The sequence below is a fragment of the Panthera tigris genome, chromosome A1 (assembly GCF_018350195.1).
Source record: "Panthera tigris isolate Pti1 chromosome A1, P.tigris_Pti1_mat1.1, whole genome shotgun sequence".
In the NCBI taxonomy this organism is placed as follows: Eukaryota; Metazoa; Chordata; class Mammalia; order Carnivora; family Felidae; genus Panthera; species Panthera tigris.
The window spans coordinates 69,099,203-69,125,742 of record NC_056660.1 but is presented as its reverse complement, the minus strand read 5'-3'; the positions used below and the strand labels follow the sequence as shown (position 1 = coordinate 69,125,742).

Sequence of the window (26,540 nt, the reverse complement as noted above, 5' to 3'; positions counted from 1 at the left end):
AGAGAATCCCAAGTAGGTTCCCAGTTGCCTGCACAGAGCCTGACGCGGGACTCGAACCCACAAACCATGAGGTCATGACCTGAGTCAAAACCAAGAGTCGGACACTTAACCGGCTGAGCCACCTAGGCGCCCCTGGAGTGAAGATGTTTTTAGATTTGAATATTGTTCATTTAACATGGGTATTGACTGTGTTTGATCATCTCAAACTTCTCCTAAAATGATCATTTGAGTAACTTTAATAATTCTTTTCTTACTAGTTAGAACCTGGCCCTTTAGATGAAACTCAGATTGCTACTATATTAAGAGAAATACTGAAAGGACTTGATTATTTGCATTCGGAGAAGAAAATTCATAGAGATATTAAAGGTAAGAAAACATGTTGCTTTCCATGCCTCTGAAATCCTAAGGCGGGTGGGAAGGCCCAGTACAGGGGAAGCTTGTACTTCTTCTCAAAGGGAGGTTGTCCTGCACGTGTTCGAGGAGTGCCTTCAACCTGCCTGGGGTGGGGTGGGGTGGGGTGGGGTGGGGCGGCTTTGAGGGGGATCCCACCGATCCTGCCCGCGTTGAGCACGAGATCTCGAAGACAAGAGACTGTACGTGTTCCGGAAGCACTAACGGGTGAAGCCGAGCAGCACAGAGCATCAGGAGGTGTCTTGGGGTCTGTTTTTGCAGCTGCCAACGTTCTGCTCTCTGAACACGGAGAGGTGAAGCTGGCTGATTTCGGGGTGGCGGGGCAGCTGACAGATACCCAGATCAAAAGAAATACCTTCGTGGGTACCCCCTTCTGGATGGCGCCCGAAGTCATTAAGCAGTCAGCCTACGACTCCAAGGTAAGGGCCGACTCTTCCTGTTTTCTGGGTCCAGAGAGTTGTCTTCTGTGACCCAACCTCACAGCTCTTCCAGGTGGACCAAAGCAGGTTCCTTGAAGCAGGACATGAAGGTAGTTCTCTCCGACCTCGGTTAGAAACAGATTTCATCTCTGTCTCCTACATCGTTTAATACCCTTTATTTATCCAGCCCACAGTTACTGAGTTGTTTTTTTTTTTTTTTTTTTTTTTTGGCTTAAACAATGTGTGCTCGATGGTGGTGGGGACCAGGGAAGGAGCCCATTGGAAGGTAGGTGTGGCAGAACAGAGGACCAAGGTGGCCAGAATGGGTTCAGGCCTCCTGAGACGGCCAGGTAGACGCATATGGGTCCACAGAGAGGGCTGGAGATTATCTGTCTATAGGTGGTGCTCGAAGCCTGAGCGGGAGTGGATGAGGGAAGGGGGCCCTGGACAGAGCTCTAAGCATAGTTAAGGGACAAGCATAGAAGGAGGCTCCCACGAAAGAAATGGAGAGTTCATAAAAATGTTAAGACCAGAGTCTGGAAAGAATATGCTTTTAGTTGGTGCTACAGGTTCTTCCTCTCATTATTTTTAATTCTTGGTTAGGATCATTTATTCTCAGAGGCTCCTTCCCAACAGGAGGCAAACCATAATTCTTCTTTTCCACCTTTTTTACCTGTCAAACGTCCTCTCCCAGTTTTTCCTGGGTTGTTTTCCCTGGTACCTTCAACTTTCTTAAACTTCCTAGTTTAGACTATAAATCCTAGGCACCTTGCCTTGGGAATCTTTGATTTAACTCCCCTCTCCCCCAGGCTGCTCATTCTCAGGTTGTACACAGAATAATCGTCACACGGTCCACAGAGAATTAATTGGTTCTTCAGAAGTTTCTAGGAAAACAGATATTTAACTCACATACATTTACATGCCAGGCGTTGTTTCGTCTTTTTAAAATGGGAGTCTTGTCAGCAGACAGTAAGTAGACTTTTCCTAGGCACAGAACCTTCCGTCCGGCCCTTTGGGCATCGGTGGGAGCCATCAGCTGTTTAAAGAGAAGATGTTGTATCAGAGTGGCAGGTGTACCTGCTTCTAGCATGGCAGGGACCCACCTAGCTGTCTCACTTTTAAGTTGTGGTGTGGCTGTGACTGCCATGGTCATGCTGATGGCTTTGGTAGCCACTGGCCGGTAGGCGACTGGTGGGTTTTCAACCCCTAGCGTAACAGAGCTCTGTGGGCTTCATCGTGCTTTTTGCCCTGTGGATGGGTTCCCTCCATCCAGAGTCCTCTCTGCAGCCACCTTTGCTGATGGGGTCATAGCATTTTAGGGCTTGACCAGTCCTCTCTCTTTATTTTAGGCTGAGGCCCTTTTATCGGAGTTCATAAGTCTAGATTTTGGTAGGGACCAGAACCCAAGTTTCTGAACTCATCTGATTACACCACACTGATGGCTCTCTTCTTCCTTTCTAGTAAATGAGCTGATCAATCGTGGCGCTTGTGACTCTGGATTCAGTTCTTGTATTTTCAGTATTAAGACACCCATCACTGGTCACTTCACATTTTTTCCTCAGGGAGTGGCCTGGTTATCCAGGACCTTCCCCTTCCTCTCTTTCTTCCTCTTGCAGGGCCACTCTGGACTTTTGCCCAAGATGTGGCCTCTGGCAGCAGAGGTTTTACTGCATCATAAAGCTTTGCCACCTTTTTTCCCCTGGAGTTCTTGTCCTGATCCAAATGCTCTTATCTGATCAGTAGGTGTTGCAGTGTTCTTAGGTAGATTTAAAGATACTGGTCTCCAGCTCTGGGGACGACCCCTTGGCTGGGGAGCTTGAGAACGTTGATGCCACTCTTCTCCCTAACCTTTCACTATACCTCTTACTCTGGCTTGTCAGAAGTGAATTCTTTCATTTGCCTGGGTCATAGCCAACACCTCTCAACTGGAAATCATGTGCGAAAATTACATTTATGTGAACTTGGCTTCCCAGATTTGTTGACCCAGGAGGTGTGGAAAGTGCAGATAAGGCTAATCTCTATGTCTGAGTCTGGGGCCTCGGGGGATAACGTGACATTAGTTCTCTCCCAGTAGTTGTGGCTCTGGGCTAGCAGCTTTTGTCTGGAACAATGCCTGATTTACAGATCCTCTTCCAGTGACTGCCTCCCTTCTCAGAGGCTGGCCTGGCCCCCTGGCCGGGTGCTCTGTGCTCTTGGAGGGGCTTTGTGGTTACTCTGCTCTCCTGATACACAAACTTATTTGGTTTGTTTTTCATGGGCCCCTTCCGGTCTTCCTCAGGTGTCCATCCAGGCATTTTCTCCATCAGCCTTTGCATTCCAGAAAGGAGTGCACAGCCCCGGTGGGTGGTTCTGTTCCCATCACTTTCATTTTTGGTACACTCCCTGTTGTTCAAAGGAAGGTCTGGTTGGGCCAAGGATAGCATGCACCTGCCTTCCTGGGATCTTCATCTTACTGGACCAAAGTTTTATTAGTTAATTAACTAATTAAAATTTTTATTCGTTTTATGTGTATGTCTAGAACCTTGTTTAACGTAATGACCTCTTGAACCCATATCTTTGACTGCTTGTCATTTGTCCAGACTCCTTAGGTGTCCTGAATGTGTTTGTACACAGAGGACGTACATATAGGATGTCTTATGTTGATCTTAGTTCATAATCTAAGTATGACATTATTAGGTCATGATTACCCATGTGTCTTAAGAGCCTTATTTCTGTTACTTTTAAGGTGAAGTAGGGTAGCTTGGTTTATTTAAGAAGCCTTGAGACCTAGAAGATGTGCCAAGGGAGATAACTCTGCTCTCCCATAAGGAAGCCTTTGCTTTCAACACTGAGCAGGGGCTTGGGCTGGAGAACATTAATCTTTCTCCCTCCACCCCCCCCTCCCCCCCGCCCTTTGTTTATAAGGTTATGGTGATGGCATGTTAGCAAATGGATTGGACTTGTGTAAAGACATAGTCCGTGTTCCATGTCCCTTTTGTGTATTCATTCATTTGGTTATTGCTGTAGTTGTGCCCAGTGCTAAATAATTGTATCTCCCATGAGTAATTGCAGTACTGGGCAGGTAGCTCTAACAGGGAGCGGGGGCGCAGGGAGCTGAGTGAGGAATGTCAGAGCGAGCTGGGGAAGGCTTCACAGACCCCTTAGAGATGAGGGAGGGATGTTCGACCCAAGTCCAGTGTGGGAACGGAGAGACCTATGTATCTGGATTGTAGATTGTGGATTGTGGTGAAGAATGTAAATGAGGCTGGAGAAATTGACTTGCCTGTTAACTGAAATATCCTGTAGACCCTGAGAGGCTGGTGTCTGTATTCTCTTGTAAATGACTTTTCCCTTTTTATGGCCTCAAAAGCAGTACATACTGGAAAATACGGGGGGGGGGGGGGTGGGGGGGGTGGCGGGTGATGGAAAAAGAAAAACATCTGTAGACCTATCACCCCAGCACAGGTTTAAGTTATTTTGATGTCCAGTCTCCAAAATAACCATATATTGTCTAACCATGGTGAAAAATGGCAATAGGTGATAGATGCGTTGGTGAAAAAAAATTGTTAAAGATGAGTGAAAAGCAGCAGTATTAGCCCATCAGTTTTTGGAATCTGCGTGGTTGGCCTGTTCACTGCAGCGTGTGATTGGCTCTCCCTGTCTGGTGCTGATCCGCTGGCTTCCTCTGGTTCCAGCACAGAATCAGGAATTACCACAGACCCCGCTGCGAGTGATGAGTCCTGGAGGTGGGGGCAGGATAGGATGTGAGCCAGAAGGGAAAACATGCAGCTAGGAGAGTAAACAGTAGGCTCTCAGCACGAAGTAGTGGTTGGGGCTTTTCTAATCAGCCGTGTGTTGATGTTTGGTGCTGAAAGGATTTTTATACCTTTATATGCTGCTTATAAATGTGTTCCTCAGTACTGCATCTAAGTAAATAGTTTCTGTCAAATCCTTTTTTGACCTATGTTTTGACTAGTAATAACTGATTTGGGATTCGTATTTTTTTCTTTTCTTTCTTCCTCTTTTTTTTTTTTTTTTTTAAAGATTTCCTAAAAAAAATTTTTTTTTAAACGTTTGCTTATTTTTGAGAGAGAGAAAGAGACAGAGTGTGAGCGGGGAAGGGGCAGAGAGAGAAGGAGACACAGAACCTGAAGCAGGTTCCAGGCTCTGAACTGTCAACACAGAGCCCGACTTGGGGCTTGAACCCATGAACTGTGAGATCATGATCTAAGCGGAAGCTGGGCACTGAACCGACTGAGCCATCCAGGTGCCCCAGAAAAAATTTCCTTTTATTAACCACCTATATAACACTTCTAGTCCAGATCACTGCAGCTTAACAGATCACTTCCAATTCACAGCTATTTATTAACTAAGAGCAATGGATAAAATCCATACGCTAATTCAGAAAACTTCACATCACCACCAGTTTAGAACATCTGATTCACCAAGTTTAGATGATTTAAAAACAACAATCAGAAATTAAACATCTTTGGGGTGGCTGGGTGGCTCAGTTGGTTGAGCTTCTGACGCTGGCTCAGGTCATGATCTCATGGTCTGTGAGTTCGAGCCCCGCATCAGGCTCTGTGCTGACAGCTCAGAGCCTGAAGCCTGTTTCAGATTCTGTATCTCCCTGTCTCTCTCTGACCCTTCCCTGTTCATGCTCTGTCTCTCTCTGTCTCAAAAATAAATAAACATTAAAAAAGAAATTAAACATCACAAATAAGATTTTTTATTTGTCAGCATTAAATGTCTGAATTTTGAACAGATTCTCAGACTGGTGGCTCCTATCCATCAGCTCGTTCAAGTTTAGCACTGGTTTCATCCCCAGTAGTTTTTCCAGAACTACTGCCTTCACCATGAATCTGCAGGAGTTTTCCTAATTCAGATGTGGGCTTCTTCAGCATTTTTACTTTTCTAACAAAGACCTCACAGAGTGGATAAATAGACTGATAAGCCTTTTCTGTATCTTTTCTGATGCAGTCTAGAATGAGTTTATAAATTGAAAAAAAAATTCTTTAATGTTTATTTTTGAGAGAGAGATAGAGCACAGTCAGGGGAGGGGCAGACACACACACACACACACACACACACACACACACACAATCGGAAGCAGGCTCCAGGCTCCCAGCTGTCAGCACAAAGCCCAACAACACAGGGCTTGAACTCGTGAACTGTGAGATCATAACCTGAGCCAAAGTCAGACGCTTAACTGACTGAGCCCCCCCAGGCACCCCTGTTTAGAATCAGTTTATTGGCCACTTCTTTCAAGTCATTTATCTGTACCTCTTGGGTCGTGATTTCTATCACCTTTTTCCAATTTTGTCGGACCTGTTGGTGTTGACCATAAGTGGTTTTCTGCATCTGGTGGTTGCATTTTTTAGTAAAACCAACACAACATAGACGAAGCAAATAACCATCGGTAATCATGACATCACCATGAGCTTCAGTCCTGGTCTGCTGTGTTTTGACCATGGAGCACATTTTCTTACAGCTAAGATCCATGTCATGGAAATTAGGCAGTTTTTGCCCTGAACATCCTCACTAAACAGCTTGACTTTCTAAATGCAGTTTTATCGTTCCTGCAAATCAACAAGGCTCACTTCAAAAATACAACCCTTGAGGCCATCAGATGTGACTTTGGTTCCTTGATTTCTCCTGATGAGTGTTTTTCCAGTATTTCTTATATTGACAATAGCTGGTGTTTTCACATCATACGCGTCTTACTTAGAAAATGGACCAACCACTTTCTTCCTGGCTCCCTTTTTGTCACCTTTCATAAGGCACTTGTTCTGACCACCACCATCGTGCTGCTCAGGGAGCCAAAAGGCGGGATTCTTGTTTTGTTTTGTTTTTCTCCCCGCTCCTCTTCCTCGTGATTATAGACAGTTGACTGTGGTTCCTTCTAGAATATTTTCTGTTCATAAATTTTTCATACCACTTACAGTGTGTTGTATCTGCAGATTTGTAGTCAGCTTACTTTTACTTAATTAACATGGTATTACAAGGGTTTAGAATGTTGTATTTTAGTAGCAACCCCAGCCTCACTGGCAAGAGTCTCTGATCATCAATACCAGGTAACTCTGTGGTCACTTAGGAGCATGCCTCTAGAACTGTGCGTGTAGGAAAAAAAGTCCGTTCACAGATACGTATCTGCATTTCAAAGCGCCTGCCCTTAAAACTGTTGACTTGGGTTTATATTGAAAATATAATTTTGTTTTCTTTTAATATCTAGTTTCGTGTTTTTCCCAGATGGCAGTAAAACAGGTCTCTTCTGATGCCTCAATTTTAATTGCTTTGGAAAATGACCACCCTTCCCCCACATAACTTTTATTTTAAAACCCAGACACGTGTTCCCATGTGATGCCACATTTACTAAATACAGTAATAGATAGACTCTGGTGTTATTTCTGATTCTCTGTCAACAACGTCATCACATGTGCAGTATTTCCATAAATATGTTAGAGCAACTTAATCATTCCTCCCAGGTTTAGTGTGAGAAGTGCTGCTGTTGAATGTTTTGGGCAGCATACACCATTTTCTAAATCTAAAATTACTTACTTAGGATAGATTCCTAGAAGTGGAATTAATTGGTTTTAGCAAGTGTGGATATTTTTATGGCTTTTGATACATAATGCCAGATTCCTTGCCATGTGTTCAAGTGTCCATCAAGTTTTCCACATTAGTCAGCAGGGTGTGAGATGTCTAGAGAGGGAGTCCCCGGGAGGAAGATGCTCGGGAGCCCCCCAGAGAAGCCCAGGGAACAAAGGATAGAGGGGGATAGAGGGGGACCAGGTGCCCAGAGGCCAGGAGCCACACACCTGGCACCTGGCTGATCTAGGAGGATCCAAAGAGGAATTCAAGAGCTGGCGTGACACACGGGCTCCTGGCTCAGCTGCCTGGCTGGATGGCACATGTTTTGCCATGACGAAGCTGTATTGGCCGGCCCTCCCGGGGACGCAGGAGGGCGATGCCTGTGCCTCTCTGAAGACCTTGGCAATGTCTTATGGGTGGGGCTGAGAAGGCGGCTTCCTTGGCCGACCTTTGGCCTGTACTGGCGTGTGGAAGCAGGGGCTGGGTCCTTGAAATGTTGTGGCTGTCTGCTTATTGTCCGGCCTGCAGCCTGAGGGAAGTAAGTGCACGGGCATGCCACGAGAGGCCGCCAGCAAAGACCATCGTCAGTCTGGCCTTCCAATTACCAAGTTTTTAAGTGGTTGTGGAATGCTTGGTGGCCTGGAGGTGGTCCCAGGGGTCAGTGGGACTAAGGCCCTGTGTCTGTATGGCCGGGAGGCAGATGGGTGCCAAGCAGCAGGCTTTGCAAAGAGCAGCAGTTCTCATGAAGTCCAGGAAGGCGGGAGTGGCAGCTGGACGTTGAGGGGAAAGAGCTGCCGCCATGTGAGGGCTGAGTGCTGCCCCGCACTCGCATCCTTCCCTCCCTGCACGCCTGCTCTCGTCCTGCCGCACGCCCCCGTGACCCAGCTTCCCCCTCCTGGAGGCAGGCACTCTGCGGTCAGTCACCTTCTTGCTGATTTTATTTATTTTTTATTAAAAAAAATTTTTTTTTTTGAGACACAGACAGAGCATGAACAGGGGAGGGTCAGAGAGAGGGAGACACAGAATCTGAAACAGGCTCCAGACTCTGAGCCGTCGGCACAAAGCCTGAAGCGGGGCTTGAACTCACGAACCGTGAGATCATGACCTGAGCCGAAGTCGGACGCTTAACGACTGAGCCACCCAGGCGCCCCCTTGCTGATTTTAAAAGCAACTACACATGTGAACCGAAGCAGAGTCCGGGCTGCCAAGGGAAGGCAAGTGGGAATATGGTTCCCCGTGCCGACTCTTCCAGTCCGATCCCTGTAGGACGAGGAATTTAGAATGGGGCTCGCCGCCTGTTGCACCCATCTTCACTGAGAACAGAAGAAATGGAGCGTGTGGTTGGCCCCGACCGCACGGGCTGCCAGGCAGGGAGATAGCCGTGAGGGTCTCTGGCACTCACTAGGGTTGTGAGGACACAGCGGGTCTTGAAGGTTAGAAATGTCTGTGTCCTGCCGTGACCCGAACGGTGTCTCAGCCTTTCCGTTTCCTTGCCGTAGAGTGAGTGTGAGGGATCGGTTAGGTTCTGATCTGCCATGGGTTTCCAGTGCCCGGTGAGCAGAGCACCAAAGGTGTGGTAAATGCCATGGGGCAGAGGCCACCCTGCCTCCTCCCCTGCTTTACTGGCCCCTCGGTCCTGCTGTGTCCTTAACAGCGGCTGTCCCCTTAGCCGGGGGCTGCTAGCAACTGCCGAGGGAGCCTCCTTAACTGCTTTCTCCAAGACTACCTGCTTTTTTTTTTACTTGCCTCCCGTGGCCATGGGGTTCGGTTCCCCCCAGCTGACCCCCTGTGGCCACAGCAGGTGCTGGGCAGAAGTGGGACTGGGCAGCTGGACCCCGTGTGAGGCCTCCTGCTTCCTGCCAGCGGTGGATCTAACCAAGCCCCTAGAGCCAATTAACCTGTCATTTGACAGGAAATACAGGAGCTTGAAAAACAGCAGTAATTGACTCCAGGAAGAAACCAGACAAATCCATAATTTGGGGGCCTGTTTCTTCCTCAAGACAGTGGCAATGGGGAGATGGGGCAGGGTGCAGACTGTTGTACATTAAAAGAGCCTTAGGTGACCTGCTGGCCGATCGCAAGGTATGGGCTTCCTTTGGATCCTGATTCCAGCAAACCTACCGTGAAAATACTTTTTTAAGAATTGAGAAGATTTAACTATTGTTACAGCATATGAATTATTGTTAATTTTTAAGTTTACTTATTTATTTTGAGAGAGAGCACGAGCAGGGGAGCAGTAGAAAGAAGGAGAGAGAGGATCCCAAGGGGACTCCATGCTGTCAGTGCAGAGCCCGATGTGGGGCTCGAACTCACTAACTGTGAGATCATGACCTGAGCTGAAACCAAGAGTCGGATGCTTAACCGACTGAGCCACCCAGGTGCCCCATATTATTGTCAGTTTTAAAATTACTGTTAATTTTAGGTGTTGATAGGTAGTAAAAAACCCTTGCAAAGCTGAAGCAAAGGGTGCACGTCACGGTGTGTGTGATTTCCTTTACAAGGCACTGTGGCAAAAAATAGACAAAGCCCATGTGGCAAATTGTTAATAATTAGTAACTTCATGTGATGAGTCTGGGGGGGGGGGTACATTCAGTTAATATTCTCCATTTCTATGTGCGCTTGAACATTTTCATAAGAAACCCATTTCCTTTAAGTTCTAGGCACTATGTGAGGCACCTTGCTCAACCACCCTAGTATTATTCCCATTTTACAGATGAGAGAACTGGGCTCATAGGCTAGATATTTTGTGTAATGTCATAAGGCTTTGGTTGTAGAACTGGCGTTTAAACCCAAGTCTCTGGGACCAGTGTGCCTGCTCTCGACCTCACAGCTGTGCTTAGTCGTAAGCTGGCTTGATGGGATGAGTCGCGGAACCCCTCCACGCCCCCAGTGTGCCCTCTCTGCTCACCTCTCCTTACCCATCCTACAACTCCGGGGACTTCATTTAACACGGAGTGCCTTGTACTTCCAGCAGTAAATGGAGGATGAATAATTGTAAAAGCTGCCTAGGTGCAGGGCCAGAGGATGTTTTATGTATTAAATTTTCTCCTATGTGTCGCCTATTTTGAAATTATTCCAAAGCCTTTTTTCTGTTCACTTAAAAACAATGATCTTCAAAACCTCAGAAGTACACTGAGATGTGTGTGAATTTTTTTTTCCTTCCTTAAGAAATCTATTTATTTGAATTTATTCACTTCCCGGTGTCTCTAAAGATGCTCTGTTGTTGCAGGCAGACATCTGGTCCCTGGGCATAACAGCCATCGAGCTCGCAAAAGGGGAGCCCCCTCACTCCGAGCTGCATCCCATGAAGGTTTTATTCCTCATTCCAAAGAACAATCCCCCGACGCTGGAAGGCAACTACAGCAAAGCCCTCAAGGAGTTCGTTGAAGCCTGTTTGAACAAGGAGCCAAGCTTTGTGAGTCTTGCAACCTCGGGGCGGGTGTCTCTTCCTGTGCGGCCACACTTGGTCTAGATACATCTTCTTGGAATTTCTGTAATCGCTCTTGTCCTAGTCACCATTGTCTTCACGATCTCGTTGATTTTTTTTTTCTAATTTTTTTTTTTTTTTTAACATTTATTTATTTTTGAGAGAGCACAAGCGGGGGAGGGGGAGAGAGAGAGGGAGACGCAGAATCTGAAGCAGGCTTCAGGCTCCGAGTTGTCAGCACAGAGCCCAATGCAGGGCCTGAACTCACGAAACGTGAGATTGTGACCTGAGCCAAAGTCGGAAGCTTAACCGACCGAGCCACCCAGGCGCCCACATTAATTTTTTTTCTACATGGCTATGATTGATTTGAGTTGCAAATTTTTTATTTATTGTTTATCTTGCAAGAAACAGAAATCGACTTACTTCCTTTCAGATTGTCTACCATCTCATAACCTCATTGAGCCCGAAGACTGTTCTCCGTAATATTATATGTGGAATCATAAATTTTTAATATTTATAGTGAAAGGTCAGGCTATTTTAAGCCGTTTTTAGTAATCGCGAAGTCTGGCCAAAAAAATAATGGCTAAATGTGTCTTTAAAGTAGATGTTTTCAGTTTCTTCTTGGTGTGTGTTAGGAAAGAAAAGGCAAATAAAAAAACAGAAGTGAATCACCCACCTTGCCCTCCTATCCTTTCCTTTTTACTCTTTTTTTGGATACAGTTGACCCTGGCAGAGTCATATGGCAGTAACCCTATACAGTGTTAGCCGAATTGTCTCTCAATCAGGATATATCTTTGAAAGTTACCTTTGTATTTCATGGTGTTGTGTATAGCACCGTATGCCCTTGGTTTGTTTCTGAGTTTTGCAGCAGCATTGGCTGAAGGCCAAGCCGAAGCCCTTTTTTAATGAGCTCCTATCTGAAAAGGGGTGACTAAGTTTACAAGAGCACCATGGTTCTCTAATATGCCAGCTTTGTGAAGGAATGCGATGGGGAAATGCAACATTTTCTCCGAACCTCTGGGGGTGCAGCCTGAGGCCACACAAGCCGGCATCTCAGGAAAGCATCAGGTGTCAGGGGTGTGGACTGTTCCTCTCTCTGTCGACACCACTCTGGATGTGCTGTCTTGATGTGAGCCCCCCGCCACGGTGCAGCAGCACTTAAGAAGATACACCCGCGATGTGGACTAACCTTCCCATTCCAAGTCGACTTCTAGTATCCGCCTACTTGCCCAGTGCACACATCCCCATCCCTGCCTGGTCCCCACGCGCATGGAGGGAAAGGACGAGAAGCTGAGGGTTTGAGCACTTCTGACACACGTGGAGCTTCACAATCAGGGAAACTGACAGGGAGGGAGACATAACCTGAGGTGACCCAGGTTTTCTGTAAGCTTGAATTTGAGACACCTGCCCGGCTCTCATGAATAAAGCTTTAGTAACTCGGAGTAAGTGGGACCTTAGTCTAACTGGTGTTTGTGTGTTCTTGCTGTTTGCCCCGGTTTGGGCTACATTCGTTTCTCCCTGGGAAGCCATGCTCCCCGTAATGATTGGGTTTGCCATCCTCAAAAGCGGTTGCCAAGTTCCAAGTATGCTGTGTGGCTGTGGCCAGGCTGAACCCAGGCCCTGGGTGAGGGCCTCGCCCCAATCCCAGGGGAAGAGACAGACTAAGGAAACCAGTATTCCTGAATTGGGGAAGCTGATGAGCCAGGGAACTTGGGTTCTGTTTTGGTATCAAAGAAAAGGGAATCTCTTGGCTCCTCTCTAGTTTCCTCTAGATGTAGCCAAATGAACATTTATCTTACTGTGTTGGGGAGAAGGAGCCAAACGTTAACATAGAAGATCACCAAGGTAATACAGAATATATATTTTCTCTCCTGCCGGCATTTGTAATAACATGTCATGTGAACACCGGAAGGTATGTGTTCTAGGTGTCTTGAATGATCTCTGAAATTCTCTGACACGTTTCCTGTGTAAATGTGTTTTTCTAGAGGAAGGTTGTTTGCTTTCATCAGATGGTTACCTGTAGAATGTTCAGGACCGCATTAGATACTAAGTGCTGTGTGTCCACACTGAACGTGGACTCCACCCACGGGTGCCCAAGGACTGTTGTTTGAATAATGGCTTTGTTACGGAAACAAACTCTGAAGCAGAACTTGATCTTTAGTTTTAGTTTAGTTTTAGCAGGCTTGTTTGACATTTTGAGGCAGAAGTGTGTCCTTCAGGGCAGAATCAGAATGCAGGGAACTTCATCTTATGCTTTCTCTCGTTTGGTGGTTTGTTTCCCAGAGACCCACTGCTAAGGAGTTACTGAAGCACAAGTTTATAATACGCAACTCAAAGAAGACCTCCTACCTGACCGAGCTCATCGACAGGTACAAGAGATGGAGGGCCGAGCAGAGCCACGAAGACTCCGGTTCTGAAGACTCAGACACGTGAGTCGGCTCCCCCGGATTGTAGGGTGCACATGAGCCGGGCTGCTGTGGGGGTGGGGGTGGGGGGTGCCTGTGAGCCCTGGGCACGCGTCACGTTCGTGTGTGTTCTTGTCTCTTGTTTGGGTGTTGTGGGGGGTGGGGAGTGGTTGTTACTGCCTTGCTTGTGAATTCGATATGTCTTTAGATAATCCGGCTTGATGGGGATTCTTGTGTTTGCACGGGACAGTTTGGGAGCCTATTAGCCTCTTTTTGTTGCCAGTGGAGTCTGTGCAGGAAAAATCTGTATGGCGGAATTGCTCTTAAAGGACTAGAACTGGCCTCCTTCTCCTTTTCTTCTTCCTGCTGTTAAAAATATTGATCAAACTGCCTTAAAAGTATTTTTTAAAAGATAGAAACGTATGTTTTTATGATCTCGTGTTGTGTTGTGGTAGACACTTGGGTTGTGCAAGCTCTGTGGGAAGCTGCTTACTAAAAACTGGCATCAAGTTAAGCCTGTTGGAATTCCGTTAGCTGAAGACATGAACGAGGTGTCGGGGGAAGCTAGACCACCTGCTCTGACGTGAACGTGGGGGCCGTTAGGACAGTGTCCTGAATACAGGCTGTGAGTCGCTGACAAGACATCCAAGAGGATGTCTCCGGTGTAGAGTGGCATCCAGGCTCAGGAGGCGTGTAGGCGAGGGTCATGGATTTTAAGTCATCACGCTCTAAATGGTCGTTGGAGCCACGAGAGTGAATGGTGCTGCCCAGATTCCATCTGCAGAGTGCGAAGGACCCGAGGCCTAGGGCCGAGTGCTGGGAAGCACCTAGAGTAGAGGACGATCCTGTGGATGACCCGGGTCAGGGGTGATCTGGGTGCAGAGAGCCTGCAGGGGAAGGGTGATGAGCAGGAACATTGAGGCTCAGGGCTCAAGCAGGTGAAGGACTGAGCAGTAACCCCCTTGTCCAGTGGTGTGCTGGGCATCAGTGGCCTTTGGGCATCAGTGCAGGGGCGAGGTTGGTTCTGGCGTGAGTAGAAGGTAAGGAACGGAGGCAGTGAGTGTAGGTAACACATCCAAGAATTCAGACTGAGACATGGCCGTAGCTCGAGGGGCGGGTGTGTTGAGGGAGCCACAGGCCTGGCTACTTGTTCATGGGAAGGAGACCAAGAGGAGAAAAGTGCCCTCTGGGAGAGGGGTTGTCACGCAGCGGGGGATTGTCTTGCAGAAGAGACGCCTCTCTCCCTTTCAGGAGGCGGGATGGAAAGTGTGGGTGCCGCCGGCACTTTGGGAAGTTATGGGAGCCTCAGTCTGATGGTCTCTCCTTTTCTCTGAGGCAGGAGGCAAGGTCCTCTTCTGAAAGGGGGGTCAGGGGGGTGTGGTGGTGGAGATGGGAGGTAGGGGTGGAGTCTGGGGGGTGGCTGGGCAGTGCACAGTGCTCGGTTGGGGCAGGAGAGCGTGGGTCTCCTTGGGACGGAGCCGTGCGCTGGCTCACGGAGTTGGCCTGAATTTCTCTACAAAGGGAAACAGATACCGACAGCCAGGCATCTGGAGGCAGCGACTCTGGGGACTGGATCTTCACTATCCGGGAGAAAGATCCAAAGAATCTTGAGAATGGAGCCCTTCAGCCTTCAGACTTAGAAAGGAATAAGGTAACGTTGGCTCAGCGACTAACACCTGTCATCATCAGCCAGTGGTGGTCCTGTGAGTCCCTTTTGTGTGGAGCCTGCTCCTTTACTGGGCAGGCTTTTTTGGAATCTCGCTGTCCCTGAATTGACAGATAAGAGGTTATGTTGTCTGGTATCCTACGATTTCACTCCTATGTGGAATTTGAGAAACACAACAGGTGAACATAGGGGAAGGGAAGGAAAAGATAAAAACTGAGAGGGTGGCAAGCAGCAAGAGACTCTTAAATACAGAGAACAAATTGAGGATTGCTGGAGGGGACGTGGGTGGGGGTTGGGCTAAATGGGTGGTGGGCATTAAGGAGGGCACTTGTTGGAATGAGCGCTGGGTGTTATATGGAAGTGACAAATCACTGGGTTCTACTCCTGAAGCCAGGATTGCACTGTATGTTAACTAACTTGAATTTAAAAGAAAAAAAAAGAAAAAGATTCTGTCTCATGACCCAGAGAGTCAGACCTGAGAATCTGGCCTCAGGTCTGCTCTGCAGAGGCTGCTGCTGTCTCCCCACCCCACCCCCAGCCCTGCACCACCACCATGGAATCCGTTTCCTGACGCTTGCACATTAGCAGGGGTCAGGGTATTGCTTTGTGTATTGGGGTTACTCATAAAAGGTACCAGAATTTTGGGATGAAGTATTTGTTTAAGATCTTAAAAACAAATGTAGTGCTTTTGGTACATATATAAAACCTTACTTTGATTAATTGGTTTTATGCCTATTTAAGTTTATGAAAAACTGTATTTTTAAAATCTTTTTACAGCACAGTGGCGTAGTCCCTCTCCGGCAGTGTAGACCAGTGGCTGCCCCCTGGTGATCCTATAAGTCTGGCTTTGATAAGCAGATAGGAGTTATTGTAGAGGTTGCAAAAGTAGAAAATAGGCCGCTGTCCTACAACAGTCACTTGGCAACAGTCAGCTTCGGTTCTGGTTTCTGTAGTCAAGTCCCACTACATAGGTAGCACAGTGTTGGAATACAGATGCCACTTTTGGGACCTCGTGGGTCTTTCCATTTGGAATCCAGACCCCGGTTTCCCCACCTGCGTGCTTGTTGCGCATTGCTGCAAATGAAACATTGTAGTCTGGTGAAAGACAGCAAGACAGACCCATTGGGTATCCCCGCAAACAGACAGCATTTCAGATTTGATGTGATGCATGTCTGAAGTCTACAGTTGGAATTGTTGCAGTATGAATGTTAAAATGCTTCTCTCTGATTACCTTTTCTTTCTTCCCTAAGATGAAAGACATCCCAAAGAGGCCTTTCTCTCAGTGTTTATCTACAATTATTTCTCCTCTGTTTGCAGAGGTAAGATCCCCAGTTGACTTTGGGGGGGGATGTGGCGGGGGAAGTAGTGGGGAGCAGGGTCCTCTTTCTGTGACATGTTGCCCGTAGCATTTGGGAGGTTAGAAGAAGTTGGCACAAGCAGGAGGAGAGTCCGCACCGTGGTCCCCTGAGGCCGGCCGGGATTGGGCACGGCCTTCCCGGTGCCCCTCCTGGGAAACGTCCCTGTGATGTCACCTCAAGTGTTCTGGCCCAGCCCAAGTCTCTGTGTGACCAGGGCGATTTTCAGCCTCAGTTATACTACCTTCTACAAAATCCGTTTGGCTGTAGCGTGGTTGCTTTGCCGCAGACAAGTGTATGGTGATGTAAAAAGTAGAATTTTATTTGAAAGGAGAAATCGGATTCCCTGGAGACCTCAGTTGTCCTAGAGTGCCCCCATATTTCACTGGGATCCTCCTGTAGTCACTTAACCCAGCAGGCCACCAGTGTCCCCAGTGAGCAGCCCCTGTCCCTCCTTCGTTCTGGGACTACACCCATGTGCTGGTTCCCTGTTCCTTCCCCGGGGAGCCCCCCACGTCCCCACCCCTGACTCATGTAGGTACCTATATGTATATGGCATTTTGAGATGTTCTCAACAATAGATTTTGAAACTGAAGATTATTCTTCATCCAGTTAGTAGGTGATTTGAAAATAAAGTTGGAGATCTCCCTGTCCTTTTTTTTTGAGCCCCCCCCCCCGCGCGCGCGCACGCACACACACACACACACACACACACACACACACACACACACACACACACTCAGGCTGCCTGTAAGATAATTCAGAACGAGTCGCACTCTGGTACCTTCTGTTTGGTGATTCAGAGCTCCCCAGGGGAGCCTCCATGCACACAGGCTCCCCGCCCTGCTCACTCCACTTGGCCTGAACCTCAGTCACACAGTGACTCCCCCTTGGCAAGGTCCCCCTCCTCCCCCCCCCCACCCCCCACCCCCCCGCCCGGTGTCCGGGCTGGCTTCGTCCAGCTCCTAGTCCTTCCCCTGCCCAGGGTCTGCCCTCTCGAGCTTGCCTGAGGGGCCATGCTGGAGCCTGGAGTGTGGAGTTCAAACCACTGAATGCACAGGTTTCCCACAGGGCAGGTGGAGGCCTCTCTGTGTCCCTCTTTGGCTCTCGTCCTGGCTGATTTTTCTGGGTACCTGCACTCTTCCTCTTCTGTCCATAAGACACCATCTTGCTCATTATTGTGTAGTTTGGGAGAGTGGTCCTTCAGGCTTTCTGGATGTTCCCTTGCTCCCCTGTGATTTGCCATTGGCGCTCCACCAGCATCAGGCAGTTTGGGAAAATGGCATAGGTATTTCCTGTTTGTCTGAAGCCATGTATTTTTCGTGGGGCGTATGAAGAAACTGTTCTGGAATCATTATTTGGAATTAATGAATTAATCCTAAATGGAATACTGCTTTGATTTTGATTTTTTTTCCTGCTAGCCTGAAGGTAAAGTCCCAGGTATCTCTTCTTTGTTTTTATCAGTAGTACTTGGTAACCACATGTTTGAAGTGTTCAGTGTGTGTCATTTTACATCATACTCCAAAACTCCTCAACCCCGTGTCTGCGGATGCACGTGTTCCTGACATCAGTGGGTGCAGGTGGCTCACTCCGGTCGTGGGCTGATCAAGCAAGGGAGGAAAACCGAATGGGAAACAGGGGAAGGCAGAGGTTACACACTCAGGACTTGTAAATGCTGTTCTCTGTGGTTGTTAAGTGATGGGGAGTCCTAGACAGACACAGGTGGCCACCTCCCGGTCTGCCGCACTACAGTCTGTGACCAGCAGGAGCCCAGCGAGCGAACCCCCTCCCGCGGCCCCTCCAACGCCACGGCTTCCGGTTCCCTCGTGTGTCCCTTCAGCCGGCGGAAGGGGGAAGTGTGGTCAGGATGGGGTTGGTGCCGGGAGTGATGTGTTCCCAGCAGCTTGAAAGCCGAAACTAAAGGTGAATGATTTCCTAAAGGTGAAATCGAGGAGGGGGCTCTTGTTTGGAGAGGCTCAGCCGTGCACCTGCTGCCTGTTGCTGGAACAGCTTTCCTTGTCACGGGGCACGTCTTGGTCGCATCCATCCCAGAGAGGGCTTACGAGTCATCAGCCTCACGTGAGGCGGTGCTGAGGACACCGTCGTGATTTCTTATGGGGGCAGAGGGGCCGATAGGGACGCCAGCTTCCCAGAACTTAGGGGTGCCAGTTGGTTGCACGAAAGAGAATGTTTTGATAACCCCTGGGTCCAGAAAGGCCATTTGCTGGAGCCTTCAGAGCCAGCTCCTTACCACCAGGATCTAAGCCACAGTGCACGCTGCAGCTTTGCTGTGGAAGCCAGAGCTGAGCGACCTCGGGATTGCTTTTCTGGTAGAGATTAAGGTCGGAGTGGAACGAGCAGAGGGACGGATGCCTCGATCAGATCTTGAAAAGATGCACAGAAGGCTAGCTGTCTCTGTTCCTCGCTAGCAGAGGTGGTGACGTAGGTCTGACTCCTGCCCTTCCTGTACAGAGTGCTGTCACGGAGCTGTTCCTGGAAAGGAACAGAAGTGGGCAGCGGTCTGGGCTGGCACATCGTGTAACCCTGTATAGGAGGCACTCGGCAATCCCCGTGCCCATGTGGGTCATGCTGCTCTTCGTGTTTGTGTGTTTCCAGTTGAAGGAGAAGAGCCAGTCGTGTGGCGGGAACACGGGGCCCATAGAGGAACTGCGTGGGGCCATCTACCTGGCGGAAGAGGCCTGCCCTGGGATCTCAGACACCATGGTGGCCCAGCTCGTCCAGCGGCTGCAGAGGTAACTGTGTCCAGGGAGGAGGGCCCTGCCGTGTCTGCCCCGTGGCTCTCTCTGCCCTTCCAAGGGACTGCTGGTCAGCGCTCTCTGTCCCTGGGGCGCTTCGTTCCCGGTCGGGTGCTGTTAGCTTCCTGCCACACGGTTGAAACAGAATCAAGTTTCAGAATGTTCTGAGTTCTAGAACTCAATCACTGTAAAAGAATGATAGGAATCTGGAAGGACCACAGACTTTGTGAGACTGTAGCTCTTACCACGTAAATGCCCAGTGCCTTTAAAAGGCCCCTGTCTGCTCCTAGTGAGGCAGCCTGACCCTCCGCCGGAGAGGTGTGCTCCTTACCCACGTGTTTGTAACGCGCTTGGTTTTCTGCTTTCAAAGTCAGGCCCACGGTGCCAGAAGTTGGGGCTCGGTGAGTTAGGACATGGGCGTGTTCGCTTCCTCGGGTGCCTAGGCCACTTCTACCCCCCCTGGTGCCCGGGAGCCCTGCTGTGTCGGCAGGTGTGGTCTGCCCTGCCTGTGGCCCTGGGGTGGGGGTAGGGGGGACGGCCTGGGCTTCCCCACCCACTCTCAGACTTGCGATAGCCTCCTTGTGAAGGTCGCTTCAATGTCACTCCCACGGAAGGGCAGTCATTTGGGGGGGTTGGAGAGAGTGGAGAGGTGTGGTGTGACCCAGGCTCTGCTCTGCACCCCCAAACCTTTGCCACTTTCCCAAAAGCCAGCCACGTCATGGCTTTGAAATTCACCTCCTTGGGACACCTGGGTGGCTCAGTTGCTTAAGCGTCTGACTTTGGCTCAGGTCATGATCTCATGGCTCGTGGGTTCGAGCCCCCACATCGGGCTCTCTGCTGTCAGTGCAGAGCCTACTTCGGATCCTCTGCCCCCCCTCCTCTGCCCCTCCCCCACTTGCAATCGGTCGCTCGCTTTCAAAAATAAACATTTAAAAAATTTAAAAAAGAAAACAAAAAATACCTTCCAGGTGAATTGTGAATTGTCCAGGCTCCCGATCCCCTTCCAGAGCAAGGCCGAGCCTCAGTGACAGTGAGGAACATTTCAGCTCTTTCCAGAGAGGCTGCCTTGACAACACATAAAGAAGTTGGCACGTTGGGTTCCTTTTGCCACTTGGAAGTGATGGCCGAAGGGGCTGCCCTCTGGCAGGGGCTGAGCCCTGGTGAAGGGGGACGTAGGGTCCCGGCCTCGCTCCTCCCTGCAGGTTTGTCCCCGCGGCCACAGGCTCCTTTGTAGAAGGTGTCTGGCCTTCCCAGCCGGTGCTCGAGGGCTGCTGGAGAATGAGGCCCGTTTACGTGGCCGCCGCCTATTCTGAGGCTGGAAGGACTCTGTTACGCTTTCGGGTTTACCCCCCTCCCCACTGTTGACAGGAACAAATCTGAGGCATAAAGGAAGAGAGAGCTGCAGTCACCCGTCCGCTCACCCGCACAGGGGCTGACAGGTCTGCGTGTGCCGTCCCGCGTGCACGTGCAGGGACGGTCGTGTGGCATTGTTAGAGGGCTCACCGGCTGTTGGTCGTGAGACGATCCTTCTCAGCTCCTTGGCTGCCCCCTGTTCCTTCATAATAACTTAATGGCCACTTTTCTCATTTCTCGGAGCAGTTTGGACTCCCTTCGCTCCCCATTCTAGCTGTGTTTCGAAAATTCCTGTTAAAAGGAGCCCTACAATCACGTGGCTGGTTCTGGTGGTTCTGTGCGTGGTCTTGGTTTGGTTTGCTGCTTTCCTAGTGTCCCTTTTAGGACTCTTTTCCACGTTGTCTCAAACTGCCTGAGATGGTTAGCAGGGATGCCCGCACATGACCCGCTTTCCCGAGGTTCCGGGGCACGGGGGTGTGGCCTGTGCATTTTTGTTGATCTCTCTGCTCCCTCCTTGGCACTGTGGACCCAGGGGATCTCCACCCGTGCTCTCCAGTAGACAGTGTGAGCCACGCACAGAGCTTCAGGTTTTCTAGTTACCTCATGAGAAAACCGGAAGAGTGGAACAGGTAAAGTTAGTTGTAATAATAGATTTTTTAACCCACTGCTTGCCACATCTTTTCATCATCCACACGTGGTTGGTGCACACTGTTACCGGGGAGGCGTTTCGCACCTGCTTTTTACCAGGTCTTTGCAGTCCGGTGTGTTTTACGCTTCACAGCACGTCTCAGTGTGAACTGGCCACATTTTGGGGTCTCGGCCGCCACTGGTGTGAGCGTCGAGCATCTGTAAGTCAGATGTGATTGCCGCTGTCCACATCACGTTTAAATTTGTACTCGCGGGGCGCCTGGGTGGCTCAGTCGGTTGAGCGTCCGACTTCGGCTCAGGTCATGATCTCGTAGTTTTGTGAGTTCAAGCCCCGCGTCGGGCTCTGTGCTGTCAGCTCAGAGCCTGGAGCCTGTTTCGGATTCTGTGTCTCCCTCTCTCTCTGACCCTCCCCCGTTCATGCTGTGTCTCTCTGTCTCAAAAATAAATAAATGTTAAAAAAAAAAATTAAAAAAAAAATAAATTTGTACTCTCCAAACACTAGTCCACGTTCTTTCTTCTGGCCTCCAGACCATTCTGTCTTGTTTTCCTTTCCTTTGTCATGTGCAGATACACTCTCCTCTGCAACCAGCAGAGGACCCTGCTCCTGGGGGGCCCTTAGCTGGGTCCCCACAGGCTTTTTAGCAGGTGCTGTCCATTCACTCTTTGGAGGCTCCCCGAGCTCTTGCTTGTGTTCCCCACCCAGATGCCACCATGCCACAGTGGCCACTGCTGCTGCCTCGTTCCCGTTTAGCTCCATAAAGGCGGTCCCTCAGTGGATCACCTCAGAAAAAATAAACGATTTTTGTCTAAAGCATTTCAGAGACTTCTGTGTCTTAATTTGAATTAATGCGTGGCTCTTTTTGCATGGCATCAACTCCTCCCATGGCTTAGGCATTTATATTTCTTGGAAAATGAGTTTTAGGATCTGTGGCTGGAGCCTGCTTTTCAAGAAGATCTTCCGTGATCCTTTCTCTGGGAGGGTGCCAAGTATTTTAATGCCTTAAAAGAGGAGCCAGAGGTTGGAATGTTTGACATTCTCTCCATTGAACAGGTCCTCAGCCCTCTCCTGTGACTTGGGCTCTGTTTTGAGGTAGCCGAGGGGATCTTGGCCATAAGAGGACCCCGCTCCTTTTTTGTTTTTATTCCAGAGCAAGATAGTACTGCAGAACTAACAGAAACCAGAAGAAAGTGCCATGACCCCACCAGTGCAGCCCAGTTAGGAATATCAGTTTTGTTCATTGGCTTCCATTGTTCTATACAGATCATAAATTTACCCAACTTTTTACATGTCTCCAAATTAGTGCACATATAAGTTTTTGATGTTCTATAGTATTTAGAATAAATTGTGCATGTGAAACTATACATGTGTACTGCCTGTATAATTTTATGTACATATTAATTTGTGCGTATTTCTCATGTTGCTAAATGTAATTACAATTTTTTTAATTTAAAAAAGTGTTTTTAATGTTTATTTTAGAGAGAGAGAGCAGGGAAGGGGCAGAGAGAGAGGGAGACACAGAATCCGAAGCAGGTTCCAGGCTCTGAGCTGTCAGAGCCCAACGCGGGGCCCGAACCCATGAACTACGAGATCATGACTTGAGCCGAAGTTGCATGCTTAACCGACTGAGCCACCCAGGCACCCCTATAATTACAATTTTTAATCAGTTTAAAAATTTGGTTAGTCTGTCTAACCATTTCTCTACAGTTGGACATCAAAGTTGTTCCCTGTTTTACAATTACAAAAAATCTAAGAGGCAACTTTGTGCAAAATATACGGCTCCTTCTTTGGACTCCATTTCTGAAACAGTTCTAGGAAGTGGATTACGTGAACGAGCATCGATATTTTTGTGGCCAAAATGGGTTTTCTTGTGCCCATCTGTAATCTAGCCATGTGTATGTGTTTGGGTTTTACTGATTCCTTAATTTTAAAAAATGGACTGTAAGCGAAGCCACGCCATTTATTGTTCTGTTCTTCAATTCTTTCCTGAAGAGACCAAACGTGTTCTCACTTTCCGTTATAGACTTTCAGTTCTTCCATGGACTGAATTTAACCTGTGAAAAGTTGTGTCGAAATCACAGTTTTCTTAGTTTTTATGCATTGTTTAGTGATTAACCCGCTGATATTTGCCTAATTTTTTTTATGACTTGGGCTTGCCCAGCAAAAGTAGGATTTGGGTGGTGGTTTGGATTTTTGCACGGAGGTTACAGAAATGACATTCACTTCTGTTTCTCTTTTTTTTTTTCTCCCCCTCTAGATATTCTCTAAGTGGTGGAGGAACTTCATCCCACTGAAATTCCTTTGGCATTTGGGGTTTTGTTTTTCTTTTTTTCCTCTTCATCCTCCTCGTACAAAGTCAACGAGAGCCTTTGCTGACTCGGCTGCAGTGGTGCGCCATCCGGGGGCCGTCCCCCCACCCCGAGCTGCCCGTCCCGGGGCCCCGCGCCGCCCTTTCTCCCGGCCTGCACCGCGTGAAGTCTCTGGGGGGGTGGGTCAGGTCGGCTCCTTCAAGCGATCATTTTATTTTATGGTTCTTGTTTTTAATTTTAGCCAGTGTGCACATATCAAGGAAAGTGTCTTTAAAAACAAAAACAGGCCCTGAAATGTATATGTGGGATCACGATAAGGCCACATCCGAAATGAAACCTCAGGTATCCTGCTTTAAGTTGATCACTCCCCTCCCCGGGAGATGGGGAATCGCTCTGGTGGGTCAGTGTACAGATTGTATATAGTGTCGTTTTTACGGAAACCCTTCTGGCGTGTGTCAGGAGTCACCGTGTACAAATTGGCCGAGTGCTTCTGTAGATAATGTCAGTGGAGTAAATATTTGACAGGCCGTAACTCGAGTCTCTTGCCTTGCCTTTATTACATGTAAATTTTGAATTATGTGATCAGTGATTTGGGTTTTCTTTTGTATCTGCAGGGTTTGCCATTAATGATAATAAGCACCCCTCCTGCGAACACTCTTTGTACCTCCACACACGCACACCGCCCTCTTGTCTGCCCGACAGCCCTCTTGGTCCCCGTAGAGGTTGATTTCCTTTCATTTGATGGTACTATTTCTTAGTGTTTTAAATCGGAACATATCTGGCCTCATGAAGCTTTAATTATTTTAAGTTGCTCCCCGATGAAGTGCTCTCGTCTTAACATTTGTTTGAAATTGTGCCACTGCCAGCCCCGCGCCCGCTGCACCGTCCTTTCTGGTAGGATCTCCTGTCGCTCCTTGTGAAACCCGCGTATCATCCTGCCCACCTACAAGTGTCTGAATGCTTACACGAATAAATTTTATAACGCACTTGTTCTGCAGTGTGACTCTTGAAACGTGACTCTTCAGAGGGCAGTGCACCTGTCGTGGAGGTGTGTGAGTGTGTGTGCGTGAGTGTGTGTGAAGAGGGTGAGACACTTCAGCACTTCCAGAAAGAAGAGCCCACCGTGAACCTGCCGCATGTCCAGGTCTGCTCCCTCTGCACCGTTCAGAAAAGATTGGTCATTGAGAAGGTAGAGCTAAATATTGCTCGTTGTCAAATGGCTCTCTCTTCCCAGGGACCTTAAGGGTTTTCTTTTCTTCAAGGAGCCCGGGTCTGCTCTTTGTCAGCCGGAGGGGTCCGTATTTTTCTGGGCTTGTGGCAGGACCTGGCTTTGCCAAGGTGGGAGGCAGGAGGAAAAATTTCTGGGTCTCTGGGATGGGACATCGAGTTCCTGCAGTAATACTTGACCAGGTGCACGTGGCACTGTTCTGCGTTTGTTGATACAAATCGTTGTCCTCTCTTGCTGGCGTAGCAGTTCTCGAAGGGGAAGACACAGGATTTTGGGAGCAAGGAAGGTACTGGCTAAACTTTGGGTTGGAAAGTCTGGCAGGTGCCGACACAGCGGCCTGGAAGTCCCAGGGGAGAGCAGAGGCCCTGGGCCGGAAACGTTTGGGCATGTGCTGCTTGTCTAGATGTGCTGATGGAGTGTAGATTTCAGAGTCTAAAATTAAATCATGATTTCTTAATTAGGAATGGAATGATTGGTTTCTACGAGGGATGCATTTTGGTGGGGGGAAATAGAACTGAATGAATTGCTGACTCTCTGTGTGGGTTTCTGCATCAGGAATATTAACTTGGGTGACGGAACTTGAGAATGTTTCATTCCGTGTTTCAGCAGAATGTTTTGTACGAGCAAACGGTTTGTTTCCCTATGTGAGGCATAAGCCAAAGATCCGTTTTGTCCACTGCGGGAGAATCGCTCAAAGAAGCGAAGCAGTGTTCCCCTGGAGTGGGCGGCTTGTCTGATTGTCAGCCAGCCGGTGCAGACGGCAGCTTTCTGATTTAGAGTTCACTTTGCAGGTGGACAGTGACCTCAAGATCACATGCAAAGCCAGTCTCAGATGGAAGCGGTGGTCCTGCTGACTGGGAGACTGGATTATTCCAGGGAAGCGAATCGGTGTGAAGGGTCAGCACGTGTTCCAGTCGCTAGACCGTAACACACCGAGCCGTCTCCCAGGCAAAGATTAGTCTTTTAGACCTTAAGTGAGTGTCTTATGTTGATTGAGCTTCTGGGGGGAGATGGGGTTTGGGAGGGTGTGAAAAGTGGCTCTCTTCCCCACGTTCTGGCTGGCTGCTTTCTGTGCACACACAAGCTGAGGTCTGTGCCTCTGAGGGCATGTGGGACCTGTGCCCCCTCAAGGGCCTCGTGACCGGGGGAGGCCGGCGCTGGCGGAGCCACTTAAGTCTTTGTAGGACCAGGGACCGGAGCTACAGTGGAACCCGGCTCAGACAACATCACCTCTGCTGCCCATTAGACCCTCGAGCCCAGCGTCCAGGATGGATTTGCTAGCTCTTGGAGGCCTGTTGATGCCAAGGCCCTGTGGCCACAGCTTGTCCACTTACAGACTGTAGACGGTTGCGGCGCGCCTAGCGTGTGAGAGGCCTGCGTGGAACCCAGCGGCTGCCTTTTGGAAACAGGCAGTGGGCTGTGTCCGGCTGGGTTTTTACGCCTTCTCGAAATCGTCTTTTCTGCGTCCCTGCTGGCCGCGCTAATAAGCAAGGTAGCCGCGACTATCTCGATGTAACCACATGCCACACACCTGAATCCAACAGTTTTGTTGTCCAGTTAGTCTTGTGAAGTGTCTAGTTCGTTCTTCATGTGGCATTTGTACCTTGCTTTTGGCAAAACGTGGTCCGTTTATAAACATTTTTATATTTCCTTAAAAAAATATGGCTTCTATATTTCTGCTATAAAACATGGCAATAAACGGGGAGAGTACTGCAGGGCATGTTAAGCACAGGTACTGTATCCCGCAAGGGTCAATAAAGTTCACAGAAAATTAATTGTGTAACTCGGTCTCGTGTGTGTAGAGGGGACAGGCTGAATGGCTCCCCCAGAATTTATGTTAAAGCCCTAGTCCCGCCTCCCCCCCCCCCCCCCCCCCCCCGCCGATGGTATTTGGAGGTGGGGCCTTTGGGAGGGAGTTAGGTCATGAGGGTGGAACCCCCATGATGGGATTAGGGACTTTCCAAGAGAGATCCGCCCCCCCCTTGCCCTGCGAGG

The 26,540-nt window shown here is 48.9% G+C and overlaps 1 protein-coding gene and 1 pseudogene across 2 annotated transcripts in view; one reads left to right on the top strand and one right to left on the bottom strand.

Annotated features, from left to right (window-relative positions):
- STK24 (serine/threonine kinase 24) overlaps positions 1 to 26,320 on the top strand; it is a 126,066-nt gene extending 99,746 nt beyond the window's left edge. For both annotated transcript variants that reach the window (XM_042979527.1, XM_007098395.3), the window contains exons 4-11: positions 258 to 366; positions 673 to 830; positions 10,630 to 10,815; positions 13,111 to 13,256; positions 14,754 to 14,883; positions 16,149 to 16,217; positions 18,870 to 19,006; positions 23,266 to 26,320. In XM_042979527.1, coding sequence (XP_042835461.1) covers positions 258 to 366; positions 673 to 830; positions 10,630 to 10,815; positions 13,111 to 13,256; positions 14,754 to 14,883; positions 16,149 to 16,217; positions 18,870 to 19,006; positions 23,266 to 23,302 — 972 coding nt within the window. In that variant the 3' untranslated portion in view covers positions 23,303 to 26,320. The remainder of the gene's footprint in view (positions 1 to 257; positions 367 to 672; positions 831 to 10,629; positions 10,816 to 13,110; positions 13,257 to 14,753; positions 14,884 to 16,148; positions 16,218 to 18,869; positions 19,007 to 23,265) is intronic.
- On the bottom strand, positions 5,996 to 10,322 carry LOC107181189 (annotated as a pseudogene).
- Positions 26,321 to 26,540: the final 220 nt, after the last annotated feature.